Source organism: Colletotrichum aenigma, assembly GCF_013390185.1.
Source record: "Colletotrichum aenigma strain Cg56 chromosome Unknown KSG_Cg56_contig06, whole genome shotgun sequence".
Lineage (NCBI taxonomy): Eukaryota > Fungi > Ascomycota > Sordariomycetes > Glomerellales > Glomerellaceae > Colletotrichum > Colletotrichum aenigma.
In genome coordinates this window covers 1,428,461-1,450,079 of record NW_023500912.1, presented here as the reverse complement: position 1 = coordinate 1,450,079, position 21,619 = coordinate 1,428,461, and the positions used below count along the sequence as shown (strand labels likewise).

At 48.1% G+C, this 21,619-nt stretch overlaps 5 protein-coding genes across 5 annotated transcripts; all 5 read left to right on the top strand.

Annotated features, from left to right (window-relative positions):
* Positions 1-842: 842 nt before the first annotated feature.
* On the top strand, positions 843-2,253 carry paxM-0 (FAD-dependent monooxygenase paxM; the record flags this gene model as incomplete). Its single annotated transcript, XM_037324682.1, has 2 exons — positions 843-1,156; positions 1,212-2,253. 2 exons carry the CDS (start codon positions 843-845, stop codon positions 2,251-2,253), a joined length of 1,356 nt encoding a protein of 451 aa, XP_037177222.1.
* Positions 2,254-3,746: 1,493 nt separating this feature from the next.
* On the top strand, positions 3,747-4,847 carry vgb (Virginiamycin B lyase; the record flags this gene model as incomplete). Its single annotated transcript, XM_037324681.1, has 1 exon — positions 3,747-4,847. One exon carries the CDS (start codon positions 3,747-3,749, stop codon positions 4,845-4,847), a length of 1,101 nt encoding a protein of 366 aa, XP_037177223.1.
* Positions 4,848-5,795: 948 nt separating this feature from the next.
* Positions 5,796-6,380, top strand: CGCA056_v009433 (uncharacterized protein; the record flags this gene model as incomplete). Its single annotated transcript, XM_037324680.1, has 1 exon — positions 5,796-6,380. The coding sequence occupies one exon, from the start codon at positions 5,796-5,798 to the stop codon at positions 6,378-6,380; it is 585 nt and encodes a 194-aa protein (XP_037176137.1).
* Positions 6,381-8,486: 2,106 nt separating this feature from the next.
* trt14 (Isomerase trt14) lies at positions 8,487-8,966 on the top strand (the record flags this gene model as incomplete). The annotated part of the gene is made up of 2 exons (XM_037324679.1): positions 8,487-8,641; positions 8,705-8,966. The coding sequence occupies 2 exons, from the start codon at positions 8,487-8,489 to the stop codon at positions 8,964-8,966; spliced, it is 417 nt and encodes a 138-aa protein (XP_037177221.1).
* A 1,616-nt stretch (positions 8,967-10,582) lies between these two features.
* On the top strand, positions 10,583-18,465 carry CDKL4 (Cyclin-dependent kinase-like 4; the record flags this gene model as incomplete). The annotated part of the gene is made up of 10 exons (XM_037324678.1): positions 10,583-11,167; positions 11,225-12,043; positions 12,526-12,922; positions 12,989-13,757; positions 13,820-14,177; positions 16,332-16,402; positions 16,429-17,020; positions 17,072-17,872; positions 17,954-18,193; positions 18,259-18,465. The coding sequence occupies 10 exons, from the start codon at positions 10,583-10,585 to the stop codon at positions 18,463-18,465; spliced, it is 4,839 nt and encodes a 1,612-aa protein (XP_037177219.1).
* Positions 18,466-21,619: the final 3,154 nt, after the last annotated feature.

Below are 21,619 nucleotides of genomic sequence, written 5' to 3'. Positions count from 1 at the left end.
CCTGCATCACTCCGGTTGACTCCGACTATATATGAGTTGGCAACGATGTTTGCCAGAACTTACGAATCCTTCAGGGGCTCTCCACTGTATGTCTGCAAATGCCGAACATGGGGAATGAACCCTTGATGCTGTTGTACTAGGTAGTAAGCGAGTGATCGGCCACGAGGAGATGGATTCATTGATACCGCCCTGCAGACTGACGGGGCGGTCGGTATCGCTACCAGACCTGACTCGCCTCTTGCTTTGGTACCCAGAGGTATCTGGTTGGTTTGGCTTGCGCACCAACACACGGCAGAGGAGTTCCACATTTCGCCCTACTTTTTTGACTTTGAGTACGAGATGATCATGTTGCCGGAAACGCCCCCCGGCATGGCCTCCCTTGGCAGCAGTGAACTTGCTAACGGCTACCGCGACGATCAATCCCACACTCCGTGATGATTCAACGGCGGCGCCGATGTGCGTGATCACTGACGGGGCGTAATGGGAGCTCATTCAACGCTGCATCAATGTTTTCTGGAATGCTCCAGGATGGCGCCGCTGCGATTTCTCAATACGTCGGAGATTTTCAACTACATGGCGTGACCTTACAACGCACGTGTCGTATCAAATCTCTTCCCTGTGTTGATGCGCTCCACCCCTAACTTGTGTGCCTGGCCAGGCCCAGGACCCAAAGTAGATAGAGAAGATCCACAACCTTTAACGGTTCAGGCGATGTGTGCCGCCTAAGTACGTACCGCCTTACTAGGGCTGGTTCCCTGCAGCAGTGCATATAAGTGCGGAGGGTCTTGTGGCCAAGTCGTTGGACAACAGCTCCAGACAACACAGTGAATACCTCTGACAGAATGCTTACCGACGATATGGCAGACTCGGCACAAAGGTTCCAGGTTATCATCGCTGGTGGTAGCTTGGTGGGCCTAACCACTGCACTGGCTTTGGAGAAGGCCGGGATCTCTTACGTCCTGTTGGAGAAGCGTGAAATCGCTCCGCATTTAGGAGCATCCATCTCCATTCACCCGCATACCCAGCGGGTGATGGAGCAGTTGGGGGTATGGCCTGAAATCAGGGCAGGCGTACTACCCCTTGAGAACAGGCAACATTATGATGAGAACGGTGTTTTGTTCGAGGACTCTTCGATATTGCAGGAGATATCCAAGCAGTAAGTCAAATGCACATGCTCTATAGGATATGTGGCTGAAGCAAAGCAACACCAGGTGTCACGGCCGGTGTACAGCATTCATGGAACGCAAGTTCTGGCTTAGCTGTATCTATAAAACCATCAAGGACAAATCTCGCATTCGCACAAACTCCGGAGTGGCCTCGTTCGTCGAGTCCGCAGAAGGTGTAGAAGTCACGACGGAGAGCGGCGAGATACTGAAGGGGTACATCTTGCTCGGCGCCGATGGCGTCCATAGCCATGTCCGGAGTCTCCTAGCAGAAAAGCTCGACAGCACTGATGCCGCCGCCGCACAAAAGATGCGGGAGTGCTATGTCAGCACCTATCACGCCATCTTTGCTACCTCAAGGAACATGAACGCAAAGGGAGAACTGTTTCTTCCGGAGCGCATGGTCCACAACGTCTACTACCCCGGCTTTTCTGGCGTTTCTGCTGCCGGTGTTCGCGATATCGTGTTTTGGTTCTTATTCGTCAAAAGTGACCAAGTCACCAAGACCCCGAACACCCCGCGCTTCACCGAGGAGCAAACAATGGCCACAATCGAGAAGTATGGAGACCGCAACCTCGGCCCTGGATACACGTTCAAGGACCTGTGGGACACCCGAGTCAAAGCGAGCATGGTGGCTCTCGAAGAGGGAGTGCTTCAGACAAAATGGAATTCCGGTGGCAGGGTTGTCCTATTGGGGGACGCAGTGCACAAGGCGACAGTCAACCCGGGACTAGGGGGCAATCTCGCAGTGGAGGGCGTTGTGCACCTTATGAACGAGCTCGTGCCCCTTCTGCGCAGATGCGAGGAGGATGGCATGCGAAAACCGACCACCACCGAACTGGCCGCCACGTTCGACGAGTACGAGAAGAAGCAGCGGCCGCATGCCGACCTCATCGTGAACGCTTCTGGCTACATCACGCGCTATGAGGCTATGGACACATGGTGGCTCAATGCCCTCCGTCGTGTCTCCCCTTGGGTCAGTGATAGTATGAAGGCGAGTGGGTTTGCTCGATACATTAATGAGGGGCCGTGGTTGAATTTCCTGCCCATCCAAGATGAGCAACTGGGAGCTGGCGAAGGGGGTCTGTGAGCTACGGTGGGTAAGAAGTTCACCCCACGTTACGTTCGTCAAGGGTGCTCGTAAGTTGGTTGCTATGGACCCGGTGGATTCTGCATGGTGCTCGGGCGCAGCTTTTGGGGGCGAAAGATAGTCTTGACGGATATTAGAAATGGGAGTTTTCTGATTTCCCTGACGAGGTTGGAAGAACGCTCGAGTCAGTTGCCATAAGGGAGATGGGCTTCTGGTGGGCGACCATGATTGTCGCTCACGGGAGGATTGACTTTTGATCGGCATTCAATATTTGTTGAGCCCATGGAATGGTCCGTTTGAACACGCTTGTAATTTCATCCCAAGACGGATCCTTCCGTCAAAGTATTTTGTGGTATCAAAAAGTCGAAACTCACTTCGGAATGCATTCCCGCGGCGGGAAACGCTCACTTCTTGGAATAATTATCAACCAATCAGTCACTTTTCCAAACCTCAAGCTATCCGCGATGTATTCGAGGCACATTCGAGTGCTAGGACGAGACCATTGGAATACCCGTCGCCCCGTGGATGCCCATCTTGCCTCCTAATGACCTTCCGGGAGAGGTCATTGACCACTAGTGATATCCGTACTTGCCGTGTCAGCTGAGGTGACAGGACCATTTCACCTGACCTGGATCGCCTGCGGCCCAGTCACCTCGGCCCATGCTGGTGGTGAGGGTTTTCTGGCCAGCGTCGTGTGATGAGGGGTTCCCACAGAATCGCCCTCGATTGCTGTATGCAGTGCTTCTGGCACTTGGGTCGTATCCGTGGGATGGGGAGTCTTCTCACAACGGTGTTGAGGAATCACGTCTTTTGATTGATTTGGCTACCGCCAGGATACCCAGGCCACGGGTAATGAGACAGGATGAAGACGACGAAACGCGTTGGCTGCTAGACAAATCGGGTGTAGCCATGGACGGCCCGCGACGTAAGAAACCTTGTCTGACAGCCCGGGGGGACCCGGTTTGTGCCGAACCGAGATTCTGTACGGGGCAACCTTACCAGGGCCGGTGGCCGCTCTCGGCCTGGACTCAAAAAGCAGAAGATGAAAGCGGTGTCTAAGAGGAAGACAAGGAAGGATAGGAGGACCCGCCTGCGATGGCACACTGTCCACCTCATTACCCGGCCAAGGGTTCTAGTCATCAGATTCCAGCAGACTCCATGACAGCGGACATCAGAAAAGTGCCGACAACGAGAAACCGAGTCAGCTTTCAACCACAAGAAATTCCCCGAGCCACGTGCCGAATGGACTAATTCGTACCCAGCGGTGTAGGGAGGGACTGCACCGTATTTGCCAGGTCAAATTTCCCTCTGCCCAAAACGTAAGGTATGCAAGTGAACAACCCCTTGGCGGGAATCTTGCGTGTTTATATACTTCTAGCAATATCCCGCTGTAAGTGAGTGGCATCAATTTGCAGCATTTGGTATCGTCAGTCCTTCTCGCCTTGTTTGCCAACTCAATCGTCGCTCATTTTCCGCTTGATATTTTGTTAAAAATGAAGACCTCAACTTTCGTTAGCCTTCTACTCGGCTCCTCAACTGTCGTCAGTGCAACTCCGGGACATAACCGGCCTAGACGGGAGAAAGGACTCGAGGAATATGCTGCTGTCACCTTACTCGACACCGCTTGCGAGACGGAGTTCCACCCTGACCAACTCGACATTGCCTGGGTCGAACTCATTGCATCAAACACGATCCTGCGGGTGAATCTGACGAGCGGCGAGCAAACAAGATTCCCACTGAACAACCCTGTTGGACTCCCCAGCGGCATGGAGTTCCTCGCGGACGGTAACCTGTGGTTTTCCGAAGTCGTCGGCAACAGCATGGTGAAGTTGGACCCGAAGGATGGCAGCATGACCGAATATCCCTTCCCTTGGACCAACATCTCTGTTCTCGACAATCTTCCTGCCGGAATCCGTGTCACCATCGACGTCGCCGGCGGCCGCGACCGTGGAGCGTGGTTCACGTCCGTCGGCCTCAATGCCATTGGCCGATTTGACATTGACACCCACAAGTACGACTTGTACCCGCTGCCAAACCCCCTTTCGGCCCCTCTCATTATCCAAGCCGGCCCGGGCAACACCATGGTCTTCTCGGAAATCCTGGGCAACAGGGTCGGAACCATCAATGTGAACACCAAAGAGATCAAGGAGTACGAAATCCCAACACCGCTGTCCCTGGTTCAGGGTGTCGCGACGGACAAGAATGGACTCATCTGGTGGACGGGAACGGGCGGTGGAAACTTTGGAACCATCGATATCACGACGGGCGAGGTGACTGAGATGTTCATCGCCGACATCCGCGCTGCGGGCAACTCCACTGTTGTTGAGAATGGTCTTATTAGCATCGGTTCCTCCGGAGCACTGGCGTTGCCTGGTCCGATCCGTGTCGGTAACGATGGCAAGGTCTACTTTGTAGAGGGTAACCTGGTCTTCCTTGGAAACCGCGTTGCGCAGTACGACCCCGAGACTCAGCAGCTCGTGGAGTACGTCACTCCCACTAGCGTCAGTGCCCCGTGTGATCTTAACAACCAGCAACCGGACGCCATTTACTTTGCAGAGTTTACCGGCGCCCATCTGGGTCGGGTGAACTACTAAGGGAGTGGAAGCTGAACGAGCCAGGCAAAGCGCCAACGGCTGAGGATGACAGATTCCAAGAATTACAAAATTGTTTGAATGGAGGATGGAGTTATATGATGTTATTCTGTATTTATGTTTATATTTTACTCCCTACCAAATTTTGTTTATAGTCAATTATATAACCCCGCGACGACCTGATTCGCTGCGGCGTAATTCTTTTCTTCATATACAGCAAGCTGCGGCGGACCCTGTGAGGTCAAGTTCCAGCATTCTACCAGGGAAGTACCGATAGACCACCAATTACCTGCCTAGGTATGCACAGGATGACACCTTGTCTTGTTTCTGACCTTCATCCTCGTGCGATGTTGATGGGCCACAGTAAGCCACATTGTTGCGTATAAAGCGAAAGAAAAGTTAGAAGGGAAGAAAGACTCGTCCATAGAAAACGAGCCTGAAACGCTACAAGTTCGCATGGACAGGTCTTCCATCAACCTCTCAGAAGATCTAAAGAATTCTCAAGGTAGCCTTTGCGACAGGTCTTGAAAGCAGCAAAACTAAAAGTGTAAGATCCTGTGCCGTACGTGGATTGGGCCTGGGTCATGATTCGCAGATGTAACCGTTGGAGCCTGTTGCAGGGGTGGTCCATAAGCGGGACTTTGTCGAAGTGACTTGCTATACAAACCCCGCCGCCCACATGCTTCTCTGCGGCGTGTTTTTTCCCTTCTCAACAACGTCTTCACAGGCTGAATTAGGCGCTAGAAATTGCGACAAGCCAACAAATCATTTTCAGTCTCTCAATCAGACAGACTTGATCTTTATTAGACCAATATGTCGACTTTCGAGGGTGAGGCACTTATTCCTAGTCACGACGCACTCTGCGCCGCTCACCAACTTCCAAAGCTTTCTTCTGAGGCCCGCCGACTCTTCTGGAATATTGATGGCCCGCTTGAATCCGACGTCCGCATTATGGCAACCGAAAGGGACACGAGCTCTCTGGAGCCCTACTTCCAGAACCACGCCTGGCATCCGTTCTCGCAGGCTGCGCTCACGGAACCCAAGGTCTCATCCATGACCGTGGTTGTCGATGACCTTAACGAGTGGGAAGACGTGTGGCTTGAATGCCACCGCGAGCATACCGACCCCGACTACGTCGATGGGGTTAAGAAGGAGGAGACGAACCCGAATATCCATTGGGGGTTACTCCCCGACTATGATCCGGCCTCGGATGAAGACGGACCATTACATTTACTGAAATGCTGCGGAACCCAAAGGCCGCGAGGGAAAAGTGTTATCGTGGTGGTGAGGCCCGCCATTGGTTCTTTTGTAACGATCCATGACTACCTCTCAGCTGTGCATCCCTTGCTTCTGAGTTCGCGTGCAGACCTTTTGAGCGCCATGGGAGACGTGATGGAGAATGAGCCGCTGCCGTCGGAGACGAGGCTCATGGTCGACTATCACATGCCTCGTCATTTGGTTATTCGCGAGCAGGATGATTGGATCAGAGAGGTTAGCAGACCGCCGAACCCGTTGTTGGCGTCGATGGCTACCTAGCAAGATATTCCGAATGGCTGGAAAAAAGCAGGAATTAGTTAGATGAAGTGTATTGACAGATTAGAAAGAACGACGATTTGCATCTTGTTTTGAAGCGAGAACCCCTTGAACTGATTGAACTGATATACTTCTATCCCGATTCCAAAATTGGAAACAGCAGCCAGTGGGGGCGATGTGCCAGCACAGGCATCAACCACCTCATCCTTCCACTCACAGCTTGGCGTCAGGATCAATCGTCCACGAATAGCACTCATTGGTCACCGTACCTCCCTGTTTGTTATCAATGCCATCGCAGTTGTAGCTGTCGACGAGCACCCCTAAGTACCGCCGGCACTCGTTGTAGTCCCATTTCCATTCACAGCCTTCTGCGATCATAGTAGCCAACAAAGGTATTCCAGCATTTTACCCAACCTACAATGTTAAAAAGTACAATTCAATGTTTATAGCTGGAGGTGTCATGCTAAATGAGATTATGATGAGATCAATTGAAAAGCTTGAGCTGCGTGCGTCACTATTTACCAGAAAGGGTACTTGGACATGGCGACCGAAAGTCATAATTGGAACATTTCGTAGATTTGACGTCTGCAAAATTCGTATTTCAGAAACCCCAAGGACAAAGACTGATACAACCCTTCTTTAATTCATTTCCTTTACTCCGTTTGCTTCGCCAAACACCAACCGAAACTCGTCGATGAATGTTGCCACCCAAATCCCCCGCCATCTTCTTCGGCTTCCACCCAATCTCCCTTGAGAGATTTGCAGCTACCAACGATTCTGAACCAAAGACAATCTCGGCCCACTTCATATCCCCGTGAAACTGATCACGGGCAATGCTTTCGAGTGACATTGATGAGGCCTTGGCGGTTTTGAGCGCTCCTAGCTTCAACCCGGCTCTTCCGATGTTGTCAGCAATTTCGGCGAAGCTACTACTCCCAATCTCGGCAAAGATTGTGAAAGCTGTTGGCGATATGAATGATGACATCGTGGTCAGCCGCTGCCTGTCGAAGGATTGCGATGTCGTCCAAGCTGTTGAACAAGATTGGTTGGATGCCCTTCTCAGCAAGTGTGCCGGCTTGGCTTTGATGCCGAACGAGGGCGCTGAAAGAGAGGGACTTTGTCTCCGGAGCCGTGGAGTTCAGCAACTGGGTTAGCACAGTGCCGCCACTTTAGTCATATTAGCGAATTGTGAGAAACTAATCTTGGTTCTAGAGACTCACATGTAGCCTGTTGCGCCGGTAATGAGGAGCTTCTGGGAAGGCATGATGTTTAGGTAGCTGTGGGCGATGGAGAATTTCTTGGAGTGAAGAGGATATTTTGTAAAAGGTCACGTTCCGAAGAACAAGAACTCGGAATTCTTTCTTAATTCAAAACTGAATATGCTTATCACCAATGCGATCTTACTTGCAACTGAGAACAGCCACCTTTTAAGTGTTATGCGTTGTGGAACACTCTAGAGCATGGGCTTGACATTCGCGCATTACAAACCAGCCCAACCTCAAAACCCTGAAGATCTTCTTGATGATTTGACTGTCAAGTCCGCAATTCTGCCACTTCCAAGACGCAGTCCGCGAGTGCGCAAAAGTGCGTCTCGTGGCTAAACGCGTGCCGCGCGCGACGCGCGGATTGCGGTTGCGAAGCTATCGTGGGTATGTGCCGAAGCTCAATTTTAGGAACGGCCGGTATCGTCCCATTGGCCATTAATTAGCTGGGGCTCTATTGCCGGCGCCGCTATGAGATACTTGGCAAGGATTTGGTCCAATGGCAAAGCTGCATTTTGGTCTAAGCGTCGACTTCAGCAAGGCGGTTAGTTGAGTTTAGAAACCGAAAGCGAGCAGTGGAGAGCTGAGTAACAGCGAAAGTACTGAATGCTCCGCAAATATCTTGACAAAGCAGGGCGGACTTTCGATTTCTAACGACAATGCACTGATGAAGCTGCCGCGTTTTGTGTTTGTTGCCTACTATGCGTAGATTTAGGGCAGAAATATATAAATAGACGTCGTCCGGTCATGTCTTGGTTCGAAGATTGCCTAGACTCATCAACAATTTGTTCATTCACTACTCACTACTCTCATCAAGATACCCTCTCTTTGAAACCCAAAACCCATCATGCCCATCAAGGAAACCCTCGAGTGTACTGCCTCCGGCTGGCTAAGAGACTTGGAAAGCCGCTCGATTGAGAACGTTGTGTCCAAATGGACTGAAGACATTCACTACGCGGTTCATCCGGATACGAACGGTATCTACCCAATGAACAGAGAAGAGTGAGTCTCTGGCCAAGGCTTTTCCCATCTCTCAATAAAGGACTCCATTAACGTTAGGTCCAGGTTCCGCACCAATGACCGCGCAGCGAATATTTTCAAGCACTTGAAGTCGTTCAAGATCACCATCAATGAAATGTTCACCGATGTGGAGAAGAGGACGGTGACCATGGTACGCACCAGCAAGGGCGAAACGGCGGCTGGGTCTTACGGCACTGATTGCCTTTTTGTTTTTACTACGACGGGAGATGGCAAGAGGATTCAGAAGTTGGCTGAATGGATTGACTTTCACAAAGGTCAAGACGCACTCAGCAAGGCTGTGCACTGAGTCGACAGGTTGTGACCGACACAACGACTGTAATGGAGACATTGAGACGTATATTTTCAATTGTCAGTTCCAGTGTGAATTTGTGGTTCTTTTATACCGGTGCGTCAAGTCGCTGTTGTTTCATGAGCTTTAGTGTTATCTTTGCTTTAGGATTCTTAGCAGAACCTGCGAAGGTTTTGATCCTAGCTCATGTGAAATCTGTTGTTGTAGCAATTCAGTTTCCATCAGACGTTGCCTTAGTTATGGATCAATGGATGCCAGCATTGCCTTGTGGGAACACACCGCGCGTTGAATGAAGACGTCGAGAAACTGGCATGTTTAAATGCCCAACGTCCATTGAGAGGAGGCCATGTCATAACCAAAGGCGCGGACGCTGTCTGACTGAGAAGAGCTCAACTCATGAAGTACGAAGATAATACTAATGGGGCAGCTTCCAGGAGTCCACCACCCTACAGATGCAAGGCATATCCACGCAGCTGTTTTCCAGTCATCATCGGGATTTGGAAGTTCACTAACCTGTAACAGCTGACTCAAACCCACCCGAAGGTGTGTGAGATACCGCCGGGATTGGGATTGTGTATCTATGGTTTCAGCCCGCGCCTCCCTCTTATGTAAAGCTCTTTTGGCCCGGGAGAAACCAGCAATGTTTGAGAGACCGTCTACCTATCAAGAGAGAAGCCTATGCTGCATGATCTTCATTCACTCTTTTCTCTTGCCCACTTTTTCCTGCGTGTGATGCTCGCTTTGCTGCGTGCCGCCCTGAATGTCCCCCAAAGCTTCATAATCGGGCAACATGCAGTGCATATTGCAGCCGAGCATGCAAGTCAGAATCAGGCTAGCCAACAGAGAAACAATCTCACCCACCACTGGCAGGTCGGTGAGCATTTAGCGCATGCCAAATTCCAAACTCTTGTCTCCCAATCTGCAAATATTCTTTCTGTTCAGAGCGGGGTCATGCAGCCGGCATGCCGTCCAAGTCGTAAACCCACGATTCAAATCAACCTCGGAGGTCAGTGCCAATCACTAATGGTGTGTTCATTTCGTACCAACGTTATATGTCACATCTCATAACAGCAAGGAGTAAGTGACTTCATGAGAATGCCTATGATAAGGTATTGCCAAGCTTTAAAACTGGTCTTGGGCGGGTGATTCCGCTGTGTCGCCAGCAAGCATGGAGTGAACACCTATACATTCAAATGTTCTTCGTTTTCCTCCACCACATTCCAGTTCTTTTCCTCATTGTAACAACAGATCCAACTTTGGTGCCTCTTTTTGTGATCTTCAGCCTCTCCAATCAACAGGACCTTAGCGACAGTCTCCCTCCCTTGACTGAAGGCCTATGTGCATACACAGCCTCCAAACCTATATGCCAAGGTCTTCATCGTTCGGAACGGCTTGGTTGAATTGACCCGACACCTGGTAAGTTACATTTATCCTATATAGCCAAAAGTGCGATGAAAGCTTGTTGGTGATTTTCACCCCTTCATGGGATTGGGCCTTAAAACTGAAGGCGCCATTTTGCTAACATGATTTTTCAAGCAATCTTTCATCAGCCAGCACTTTCTCGAGACTCGCCAAGGTTTAGCACCGAGATAAGATAATTCCAGGTGCCGAACATGAATCTTGAAAACAGGGTACGCGGAAAACTTTGCAAGGGTGTCGATGGCCAGGGCTTTATTCCCGATGCGGCTATCAACGAACTTTCCAGTCTGGACACGGTTCAAGGGTATCTTGAATCTGTTCTCCGGCATGACTCCTTGAATCCATCAATAGTCGAGCTAGTGAAATACGTAACCAGCCAGACCGGGCCAGCGAAAAAGGTGTTCTTGATCTTGGTATTGTGTGGTCACTTAGAACATCTGAGCTCGCTACTTCAAGCCGGCTTTAGCGACAAAGATCTTCCAATTGAGTGCGACTGGGATAGCACGACCGAGCGTTACATTGTCACAACCTGGCGTGAGCCACAGACTCATGGAGGATCAACTTTGTCATGGGAAGCTTTCGGAGGGTGGCCCGCAGCACACGTCACTTCTTTCGCCGAAAACCAGTGGATTTTCCTGGCTCCGGTTTTCACTGCTGACGTCTTTGAATTCGTCCTACCCCAACGATGTCCGTTTCCAATCCTGAAGAAACACGATCATTCTAAGCGGGGCTACGCTGGCTCGGTCTATGAAGTCAAGATCCACGAAGATCACATGCAGGTAAGTGTCACTGACAGTTATCCGAACCGAAACGTTTCTCACAAAAGCCGACGTCAGATTGAGCTCGGAACTAAGTCAATCGCCATGAAGGAGATGCTTCCCAACAAGAATGACTACTATCTGAAGGAGGCAGCTTCTCTTCGTATCATACGCGAATTGAAGCATGATCACTTGATACAACCCTTGGCTGCTTACAGACGAAGCGGTGGCTCAGATCTGTGTGGTTTTTTGTTCCCATGGGCCGAGGGCGGAAACCTTGAAGAGTTCTGGAAACGGCCCACGAAGCGAGCTGCTGGAGACCCAGAACTTATGAGATGGTTTCTCAATCAGCTTCGTGGTCTTTCTGGAGCAACAGAAGCGCTGCATCTCAAGAATTGTCGTCACACTGATCTCAAGCCTTTGAACATTCTTCTGTTCCACGAAGGTGATTCTCCAGGAACTCTTCGCATTGCGGATGTCGGACTTGCCAAGATACACGACGACATCACTCGACACCGCCAGGAGATTACAAATGCGAAGACAGGCTCCTTGCGGTATGAACCACCTGAGTTCAGGCGCACGAATCAACTGTCTCGCGTCTTTGACGTTTGGTCTCTGGGTTGCGTCTTCTTGGAATTCTTGACGTGGACAATCTATGGCTGGGGACGGCTGGATGATTTGATCCGGCATACCGACCGCTTCTGGATGGAGACTGACGACGGACCCCAGCTACACTCGGAAGTGAAAGCGTTGGTGACAGAAATGCGCAGAAATCTAGTCATCGGCGGTTCTGAGACTGCATTGACAGAGTGTCTAGTGTTGGTCTCTGAGAAGATGCTCGTGCCAGACTGGGAGACGCGGTCGAAGGTCTCGGATGTTCATTTGGCACTGAGAAATGTTTGCAGAAGGGGCAAAGAGGAGAGCTACCTCCTGAATAAAAGCCTTCCCAGTCTAGGTCCCTCCTCTACTTAGTCTTGGAGCGCAGCTAATGAGGGGGCTGCAGGTCCGGATGTCATGGCCCAATATGATCCTAGCCTTGGTGGCATGAAGGCAGGAGATGATTCGACGTCTTCCCCGTGGATGCGTAATAAAATAGTGAGCGCAGCTATCAACACTTGACAAACAATGAATATACAGAGACGCTAACAGTTTTCACCTATTGCAGTATGTTTGTGATCATCTTTGATGGATATGAAGGTTTTTAAAACTCTAACAGGCTGACAGAATGTCGTGATAACCCCTTCCTTTCCATCAACGCACCCCGCTCGATATACGTCCCGCTCTCGTGGCTTACAAGAAAGCTGACTTTCACTATTTAGATGGTTTGTAGATGTCAATGAACATCACACATGAATTCCAAATGTTTCTAACATTTACAGACCGTCAGTCTCTTCTATTCCAGCGTAATTTTCGTAGCTGACATATATCTGCTGTACCAGGAAGTTGGGCAGTTGAATGGCAAGTGGGATTCAATGATTGACAACACTTTCGCTAAAAGTCTTTTCAACGGCTCTCTCGGACACTGGAATTTGACTCCAAAGCACTTCTCTGACTTGTGCTCTGCATGTGTTACACTTTCAAGAATTGACTTTGAGATTTCCGATCCAATGGAGGTCATTCGCGACCGGTCTAAAGAATGTTCTCTTTGCGGCCTTCTGTATCAGACTGCAAGCGACATCGGTCTCGGGGATAGCGATTTCAGATGCCGTCGAGCCGGCTCAACGATAAGGATCGGGCCTAACGACCAAGCAATCTTGTCGATTTACACTAATCCAGGTATGTGTATATCTTGTCCGCGTCGCTTGTCTCAAAGAGGAACCTTTGTATTTACTCATGACGAAGACGACATGGAAATCGGATCATCTCCGTCTTGGGCGCAGATAGGGTGGGCGCAACTGCCACAGCCAGGCAGCAACTCACAGATCACGCTGTTCAAAGAATGGTTACGAGTCTGCGACGAACAACACAACCACCACTTCAACCCCAGAAACAAACTTCCTACCCGCGTTCTTGATCTTGGAAGCACAGAGAAGCCCAACCTCTGCCTCTGTGATGGGTTTACATCCATGTCAGAAGGCTACGTTGCATTGAGTCACTGTTGGGGTGTTGGTCAGCATTTCAAAACTCTCCAGAGTAACATCGATGCGTTCAAGCAGCGTATTAAATTTGACAACCTCCCGGCAACTTTCAGAGATGCTATTAGAGTGACCATGGCTTTGGGATTTCGCTATCTTTGGATCGACTCTCTGTGCATTATTCAGGACGACCCCGATGACTGGGAACGAGAGGCGGACTCCATGGAGCACATTTTCAGCTCGGCAAACTTGACCATTGCTGCCAGCTCGGCCAGGTCATCCTCAGAAGGATTCTGGTTAAGTAAGAGACCGCAACAGCCACGAGTCGCCATCAGAACGCCTTCAGGGAGCAGCCTTCTCATCACCAGATTCAGCGACGATTTCTGGCAGGATGTTGAACAGTCCGTTTTGAATGAGCGCGGGTGGGTTCTGCAAGAGAGAGCACTTGCGCGACGCACCATTCACTTCACGTCGACCCAGGTCTACTGGGAGTGCAGATCGGGCATTCACTGTGAAAGCTTGATGAAGCTTGTCAAGTAAGTCAGCAGTTTCCGTTGAAGAGCAAAACCTGTGAGAAGATGCTCATTCATGTTGCCAGCCCCAAGGCCGCCTTTCTTGGCGATTCCGACTTCCCCCAATCGGCCCTGGGGTTATTCAAGGGCGCAAGAATATTACTTTTCCAGGCTCTGTACGAGACCTACTCCGCGCTTGAATTCACAAACATTACAGATCGTTCAATTGCAATCAAAGGTCTCGAGGGAAGACTTGTCAAGACGTTCTCGACCAAGGGCGGATTTGGAGTCTTCGAAGGCTACCTGCATCGGAGCCTCCTTTGGCAGAGGCGAGGAGAGACGGCTCTCGCTCCAATTACCTACCCCGTCAAAAGACACGTCCCCACATGGTCGTGGATGGCATACACCGGCGGCATATGCTACATGGAGGCGATGTTTGACCATGTAGGCTGGACCAACCACGTGTTGTCCCCTTTCGTCACCGAAAGCGGAAGGAAGCAGCATTGGGAGGCCGCTAACAACGAAATTGTACCTTGGCTTCACTGTCGAGTCAAACAGCTGAAATTGGAGGACTCCGACATCTCGGAAAGAATCATCTTTGACGATGCAAGACACTCGGGCATCGAAGGGCTTTTCTGTGTTGTTCTTGGAGTTGATAAGTTAGCCAGCACTCCTGACAGTGCTGTACATTTTGTTCTGGTTGTCACAAAGGCTCCGCAAGCTGAGTTTAGACAGTACAAAAGAGTAGGCGTGGGTAAATTGCTTCGGAAGCATGTCTCAGAGGATTTGGGAATGTCTGTCATTGTATAGTGGATGGAGCCCTCTCCCTGTTTTACTTGTGTCTCCCGATGGACACTGGCTTCTCTATAGTAGGTATCTTCCTATACATTTTCATGATATATATACATATGGCTAACAAATTCCGTAGGCTTGTTTCTACCCATGCGTTTGTTCCCCTTGAGAACTACAATCGAAGAACATTTCCCCCTCAACGATTGAGGGTGCGGGTACGGTATCAGGCTTGGGTCATGAATTAGAATTGACAATATTTGAAATAGAGTCCGACGTCTTACAAGATTTGTCGTCTGGTATTCCGCTGGCAAATTCTTTGAAAAGTGCTTGTGCTTTTGCCATACCAGACTTTTTAACCCGGACGATGTAGATACTATGGCGCATTTCTATGGTGAAACTGTCGATCGGCAAATGATCCTCGAGAATTTTCAGGAGTTGCGATGAGCTGACAAGATTTGAATGGATCTCATGATTGTCAGTCTCGCTGGCGTTGGTATCGTTGATAGTGTCGCCTTCAACTCTAGCGACATTCGTCGAAACTTGAGTGCATGCCATCTCAGCAGCAAGTTTAAGCAGTAAAGAAGAGGCGCCCAGGCCTCCAGACTCTTGTTCTAACTGCAGGTAACGCCGGCTTTTTAAACAAATGTTATAAGGCAGTAATAGAAGTCAAGAATAGAGCCTAAACTTAGAGTGTCTGGCTGACGCCCAGGGGGCCATAGCTGCCTTGACGAGGCAGAAATCGAGGAGCTTGTAGGGTAGTAGTCGAGGAAGGATGCAGACAGGTCATAAGAATATGACCACTTTTTCTATTTGCAGATGTAGGTGGTCTCAGGATGCGGATGCGATGAATGTGCAGAAATTGCTGACCACCCCCTCCTGCCATCTGAGTAAGAGCTCTCGGTGAAGGTTTAAGCTCGAACCTCGCAAAACGCGGATGAGCATTCTGTCAAGACATTGTGTTTTATCAGGTGGAGGCTGTGCCAAAACCACTCCTCTTGGGCTCAACAATGTATTAGGCTGCATCTGGACACACCCATATGAATGCCAATGAGGCTATGAACGTACCGGATGACCACCTCGAGTGATCTTTGAGAAGCATTTTATTTCTTGCTCCTGCAAGGCTCGCGAGTAAAGATTTATTTCCGCGGTGAGCCACCTTGGCCGGCGAGGCAGACCAGTAACTCGTTTGCGCTTGTGGCTGCTCAGACCTGCTGGTGGTGTCGACGAATGGGTTTTTATCTAGCTAGTTGAGCCTTCTCGAGTCAGATGGCCTCTGTGGACGATTTGGAGTCTTGGCAGTAGGCTGAACGCAATGATAACGATCAAAACGGCGATTGAGATTTTGGGGGCCACTAGAAGCCTCAGACCAAGAACTCCAGACGTAAAAGGGCTTCATGTCACCCGGCGTGAAAAAGGTTTGCGCTTAGGTTCCGCGTCCCTTTTATGTCGGGTAGAATATCTCTCAACCCTTGATGCTTTATATTCTTTAGTCGGTCATGAAACCAGTGACGGATACAACGCACAAGTCTGATGGCATTGGATCCATCACAGCAAACACTGGAGTGGTGCCCATGTCCCTCACATCCAACAATCTTCAATCCGACCATAAGGCGTCAAACCTCGACAGGAGATTGCTTATTCAGTCAGACGATTGTTTACTCCAACATTCATACTCTTTATCCCCCTCGGCAAAATCACGTTCTGGGTTCGGGGTGCCCTCATTTTACGATAATCATTTTGATACACCTGGTGCATCCGAAGGAAGCATCGGTCAATACAACACGAAGCCATCTGACACGCTGTCAGATTCCGACTACTCCACAAGATCTCGTGATCATGGGTCTCATACAGAAGCATCTACGCACCTACCGCACACGGTTGGTGGAGTTGCTAATCAAATAAGATGCTCCTTTGCGAAGTCAGCTCAAGATGACCAATACTTCCTACCTTGTAACAAATTGCGCGAGATCATCAACATCGAGGCTGTTCGCGATATCCTACACGATGCCTTCTCAACAAGTAAACCTTCCTCAGATATAGACCGCCTGAGTTTTCAGATCCTAGGAAAGGCCCTCCGACAGAAGATCTTTGCAATCCTCGTCATCATCAACAAGGTTCATCTCATCGACGATTTAATCAAAGGCGGTATTGAAGACGGTGATCTTCCATTGGTGGTAAAGAGAACCATCAGGAACAATTCAGTATGCCAGGAGCTTTGCAAGAGGTCAACGCAACTTTCAGACGACGAATGTCTGGAACCTATAAAATCTCTAAGCCAATGGTCATTCAACGACATGGAAGCATTTGGATATCAGCAGAGATTGTTCTGCATTCCAATATTCGAAGTGCCTGGAGAAGAAAGGCCTTTTTTCGACCTAAAACATAGACCAACACTTCCATTCCTGCAGTTCAACCAACCGCTATCAGGTGGCTACGGAACCGTGAGGAAGGTAATGATTCACGAGTCTCATTACATCAGGGGAGCCGCGTGCAAGGTCAGAGACTTATCAAAAATACGCTATTTGTGGCTAATAAGTGCCTTACAGATTCAGAAAGGCAAAGGCGAAACCTATTTCGCAGTGAAAGAGCTCAACAGCACCATGCCTGAAGCGTATGAGGAAGAAATGAAGCTATTTGACAAGCTGTCCGGTCAGCAGAACCATCCAAAGCATCTTATCCAGCTGCGATTTAGCTACTTCCACGCCGATCATTACTACCTTGCTTTTCCTTGGGCTGATGGAAACCTCCGAGAATTTTGGGCAAAAGTTCCAAAATTCGACCCGTGGGTCAAGAGTGATGTTATTTGGCTTTTCACACAGTGCATAGGCCTTGTACGGGCTTTGCAGAAGATACACTATGTCATCAGCATATCGTCGAGGATAGATGATCTCTCAAATGCGTCAAACGACAAGGAAAACATCCAGGTATGGGGAAGACACGGAGATCTCAAGCCCGAAAACATTCTTTGGCTTCAAACGGATGACAATATGCAAAACTTCCTGGTCATTTCCGACTTTGGGTTGACGAGATTCAACTCCGCAAAATCAAAGTCAACAGTGCCACCTGATGGCATTTCCGGATATTCTGGTACATACAGACCACCGGAAATTGATCTAAGAAGTCAGATCTCGCCCAGATACGACATCTGGTCTCTAGGATGTGTCTTCCTGGAGTTTGTTTCCTGGTTTCTCCTCGGATATGCAGAGACTCAGGACTCGTTCACTACGTTACGTCTCGAGGATGAAAATGAGGGACGCGTCCGAGAGGATAAGTTCTTTGTGATTACAGGCGGAACTGATGTCCCGCGTCGCGAGAGACAGGCAAGCCTCAAGCCAGCTGTTATCAAAGTAAGGACGTCTTGTTCTTTCCGTCCATCGTGGCAGTAATCCTCAACAGGGCATGGTGGCAAAATGCTGACGACCTACTAGTGGATCGAGAAGCTTCATCAAGACGAGAACTGCACAGAGCCACTCCATATATTTCTTGACCTCATCGAAAGCAGAATGCTCCAAGCCGTGCCAACAGAAAGATTCAAGTGTGGGGAGATTGCAATTGAGCTTGAGGCATTAAGGAGCACATGTGAAGCCAACGAGGCCTATGCCACGCGCAGGAAGGCGGACAAGAGAAACCCGTCGCGATTTCCAACTTTATATGGGAGTAGCAAGAACGTAAGCCTCACTGTCCTCTATCATCCTAATTTATAAGACGGCTTGGGTACTTACACTGTATGAAGGATTCGGACGCGTGTCAATCCTCCGACACTGCGACCAACACTGTGACTATTCCTGCGACGAAGCCCATATCCGGCCTTCTACGTGGTGCGTTTTCTCTTGCGATCACCAAATCCTTGAGATCTATTTTCGAAAGTCTGAGACGCATCCTGGCTTTACCACGTCTTTGGCAGGCGAAGCGAGTCAGCGAAGCTCTAACATCATGTTAAGTCTCGGCTTTATGAGATCACCAGTATACATACCAAGCTGAACCTAGTCTGAAGTATGTGTTCGCCAAGCATCCACATATTTACGTTATTTTCGTGTTTTGAAGAGAGGCGCCTGGGAAGGGTTAGTTCGATGATTTAATTGAAGCATACATACACTACATATTTTCAGCTACATTAGAGGGCGGGTTGGAGTACTGGAATACCTGGACCATAGAGTTTTCACGCGTTACTGCTATGTTTTTTTGGTTGGAAAAATTCACTAACTATTTGTATTTGCACTGTTTCCTATCTGTTGTAGTTAGCTAAGTTACTCTTCAGCAATTTGGCATCTGCTGTTTCCCTTAAATTGATACGACTTACGAACGTCGTATAGCAATAAAGCAATAAGAAAGTTGCCGTGATGCCCTTAAGCATCTAAGGCAGCCTGACGCCTAGAGGAAGGTGTGAGGTGACCTACCTCTAACCTATTTATCTCGGCTAATGTTATTCTAGTACGTTATAATCTGTTCTTTAAAAGACCTTTCATATTAGATACTCATTTAAAAGGAATTAAGCTATTTATTTGTATAAATACTATATATATATTATAGTTAGTTTATAATAGTTATAAGTTTAATTTATATTATGCTTCTAAACTACTATCTATAAAATAAATTATAATTTAATTTAATCTATTTTATATCTGTTATAGTTTATTTTAATTTTTAAACTTTATTTTTATAGTTATTTTTAAATTATAATATATTTTAAACATAATAATAATTATTAATCTTAATACTTTTTATAACGTGGTTCATCAGTCAGCGACGAATATCAGTGTGCAACGAACTTTTTCCCATCCACATAGTGGTATTTACTATTGCATAACCACAACACATTTAATTAACTATTCCTCATTACTACTCAAATCATTTAATAATTCCATATCCTTAGAACAGGTTCTCGCATTATGACCGGTCTCGCTACACACACTACAGCATCTCTAAGCTAGCTGGGCTCTCTTTAATAGAACCCCCTCCTCATCCTCTCGAGGTGCTGGACGTTTCCCTTTTTGTTTCCCTTCAAGCAAAACCTGAGATTCCTCTATACTAAGTGCCCCTCTAAGCTGGACCTACATTCTTTTAGCCCTCCAGCGCTTAGCAAGTGCTATATTCGCATCCTTAAGGGTATAAAGCTAATCAGTCAAAATTGTGATTAAGTATGCTATTACTTATGCATCCTTTAATAATTACTTAACTGCAGTAATAATTAGTGTTAGTAAGCTTCTTTAATAAGTAGAGATATAACTTTTAATAAAGTTAGACTATAAGATAGTTTATTATAGGTTAGAAGGCGTTTATAACTGCTAAGGTAGTAGTGTTGAAGGGTTAGCTATAGGAGGTGTAGGCATCTATAAATATATATCAAGCTTTTTGATAACATAGTCTAGGTCCTATGGTGAAATTCTAGCGCCTTAGAAAGCAGACCTGATGTTTTCCTTATTAAAAACCTTATTATGGGCCTGTTAGAAGGCAATAAAGAACTCTGACTTAGTGATATGATTTATAGAGGCTCTAATGAATAGGTTGATTTCATCATTATGTATGCATTTTAAAGGCGAATAAAGGGTAATATCTAATAGCTGTAGTAGATGTAATAAGTTGTTACGACCCGTTATGCATGGATAACAGTTGACCGACCCACTTGGGCGTCGGGCGGCTAGGACAGGACATTTGTACTGCAGGATCACGGGAACAACAGGAACTCACTCGGTAACGGAAGAACTATGGTCTTAGTCACGTGATGATAAGATAACGATCATATTGGATCAATATGATCCAACACGACTTGGGGGCCAAACGATCATTCTGGATCGGAATGATCCAGATCGACCCAAGGTACAAAGGAATATGTTCAGAATTAGACTTATATATAATGACCCTGAGCCTAGCTTATGGTCAGACTTCCATAGCTCTTCAGCAATCAACTTAGTATTCATCCTCACGGATACTCTCAGCTTACCTTCACTGCGAATCACTTATTAAGTCTAAGACTGATCACCTTGGCCTCTGAAGACCCAATCTACTACAGCCTACGAACTACAACCTACAACCACGACCCAGTATACTGTTAGAACGTATCAATCCCCAGCCTCTGTTAGCAGACCCTACTGTCGGATAGCTGACCGTAACATAAGTGTGCAGGCATACTGATGGTTACAATATTGTTCTGCTTATAGTAATTATTAAATTCAGCTGATAAATAGCTTTTGTAGCTGTTGATAACAAGTATCTAGTAGTGTTACAACCCATTATGCATGGATAACAGTTGACTGACCTACTTAGGCGTCAGGCGGCTAGGACAGGACATTTGTACTCTGCAGGATCATAGGAACAACAGGGACTCACTTGGAACGGAAAACCTATGGTATAGGTCACGTGACGATAAGAAGGACCGACGAGAGATAAGTGGTCCTGACCTAGGACCGACATGAAGAAAGCGGTCCACACCTGGGGACCGCTCGGAAGATATCGGTCCTCAGTTCAAAGAAACTACCCTAGACTTATATATAGTATGACCCTGAGCCTGGCTTATGGTCAGACTTCTATAGCTCTTCAGCAATCAACTTAGTATTCATCCTCATGGATACTCTCAGCTTACCTTCACTGCGAATTACTTATTAAGTCTAAGACTGATCACCTTAGCCTCTGAAGACCTAATCTACTACAGCCTACAAACTATAACCTACGACTACAACCTAGTGTACTGTTAGAACGTATTAATCCCTAGCTTCTGTTAGCAGACCCTACTGTTGGATAGCTGACTGTAACACTTTGATTGCTCCTGTTCAGTAAGTTAACTATTAATTCCTACTAACAGTAACGAACGATAATATCTTCCTACGCCTCTGTTAAGTCGCCTACCCTAGGATTCTCGTCTACTTCTAGAGGACGAGCCACCTAAAACCTAGCCTAGGAACTAGGAGACCAGAAGATGAAGGACGACTCAGATAGCAAGGATAACACTGAAGAACTTAAGCGCCAACTTAATAAGACTAACAGCAACTTCAAGGTAATACGCGAAATATTCAACCAGAACGCTGCAGCCCTTAGCAAACTCCAGGAATAAGCCCATAAGAACCAGGATCTAGAGAAAGAAGTCGCCACCCTCTAAG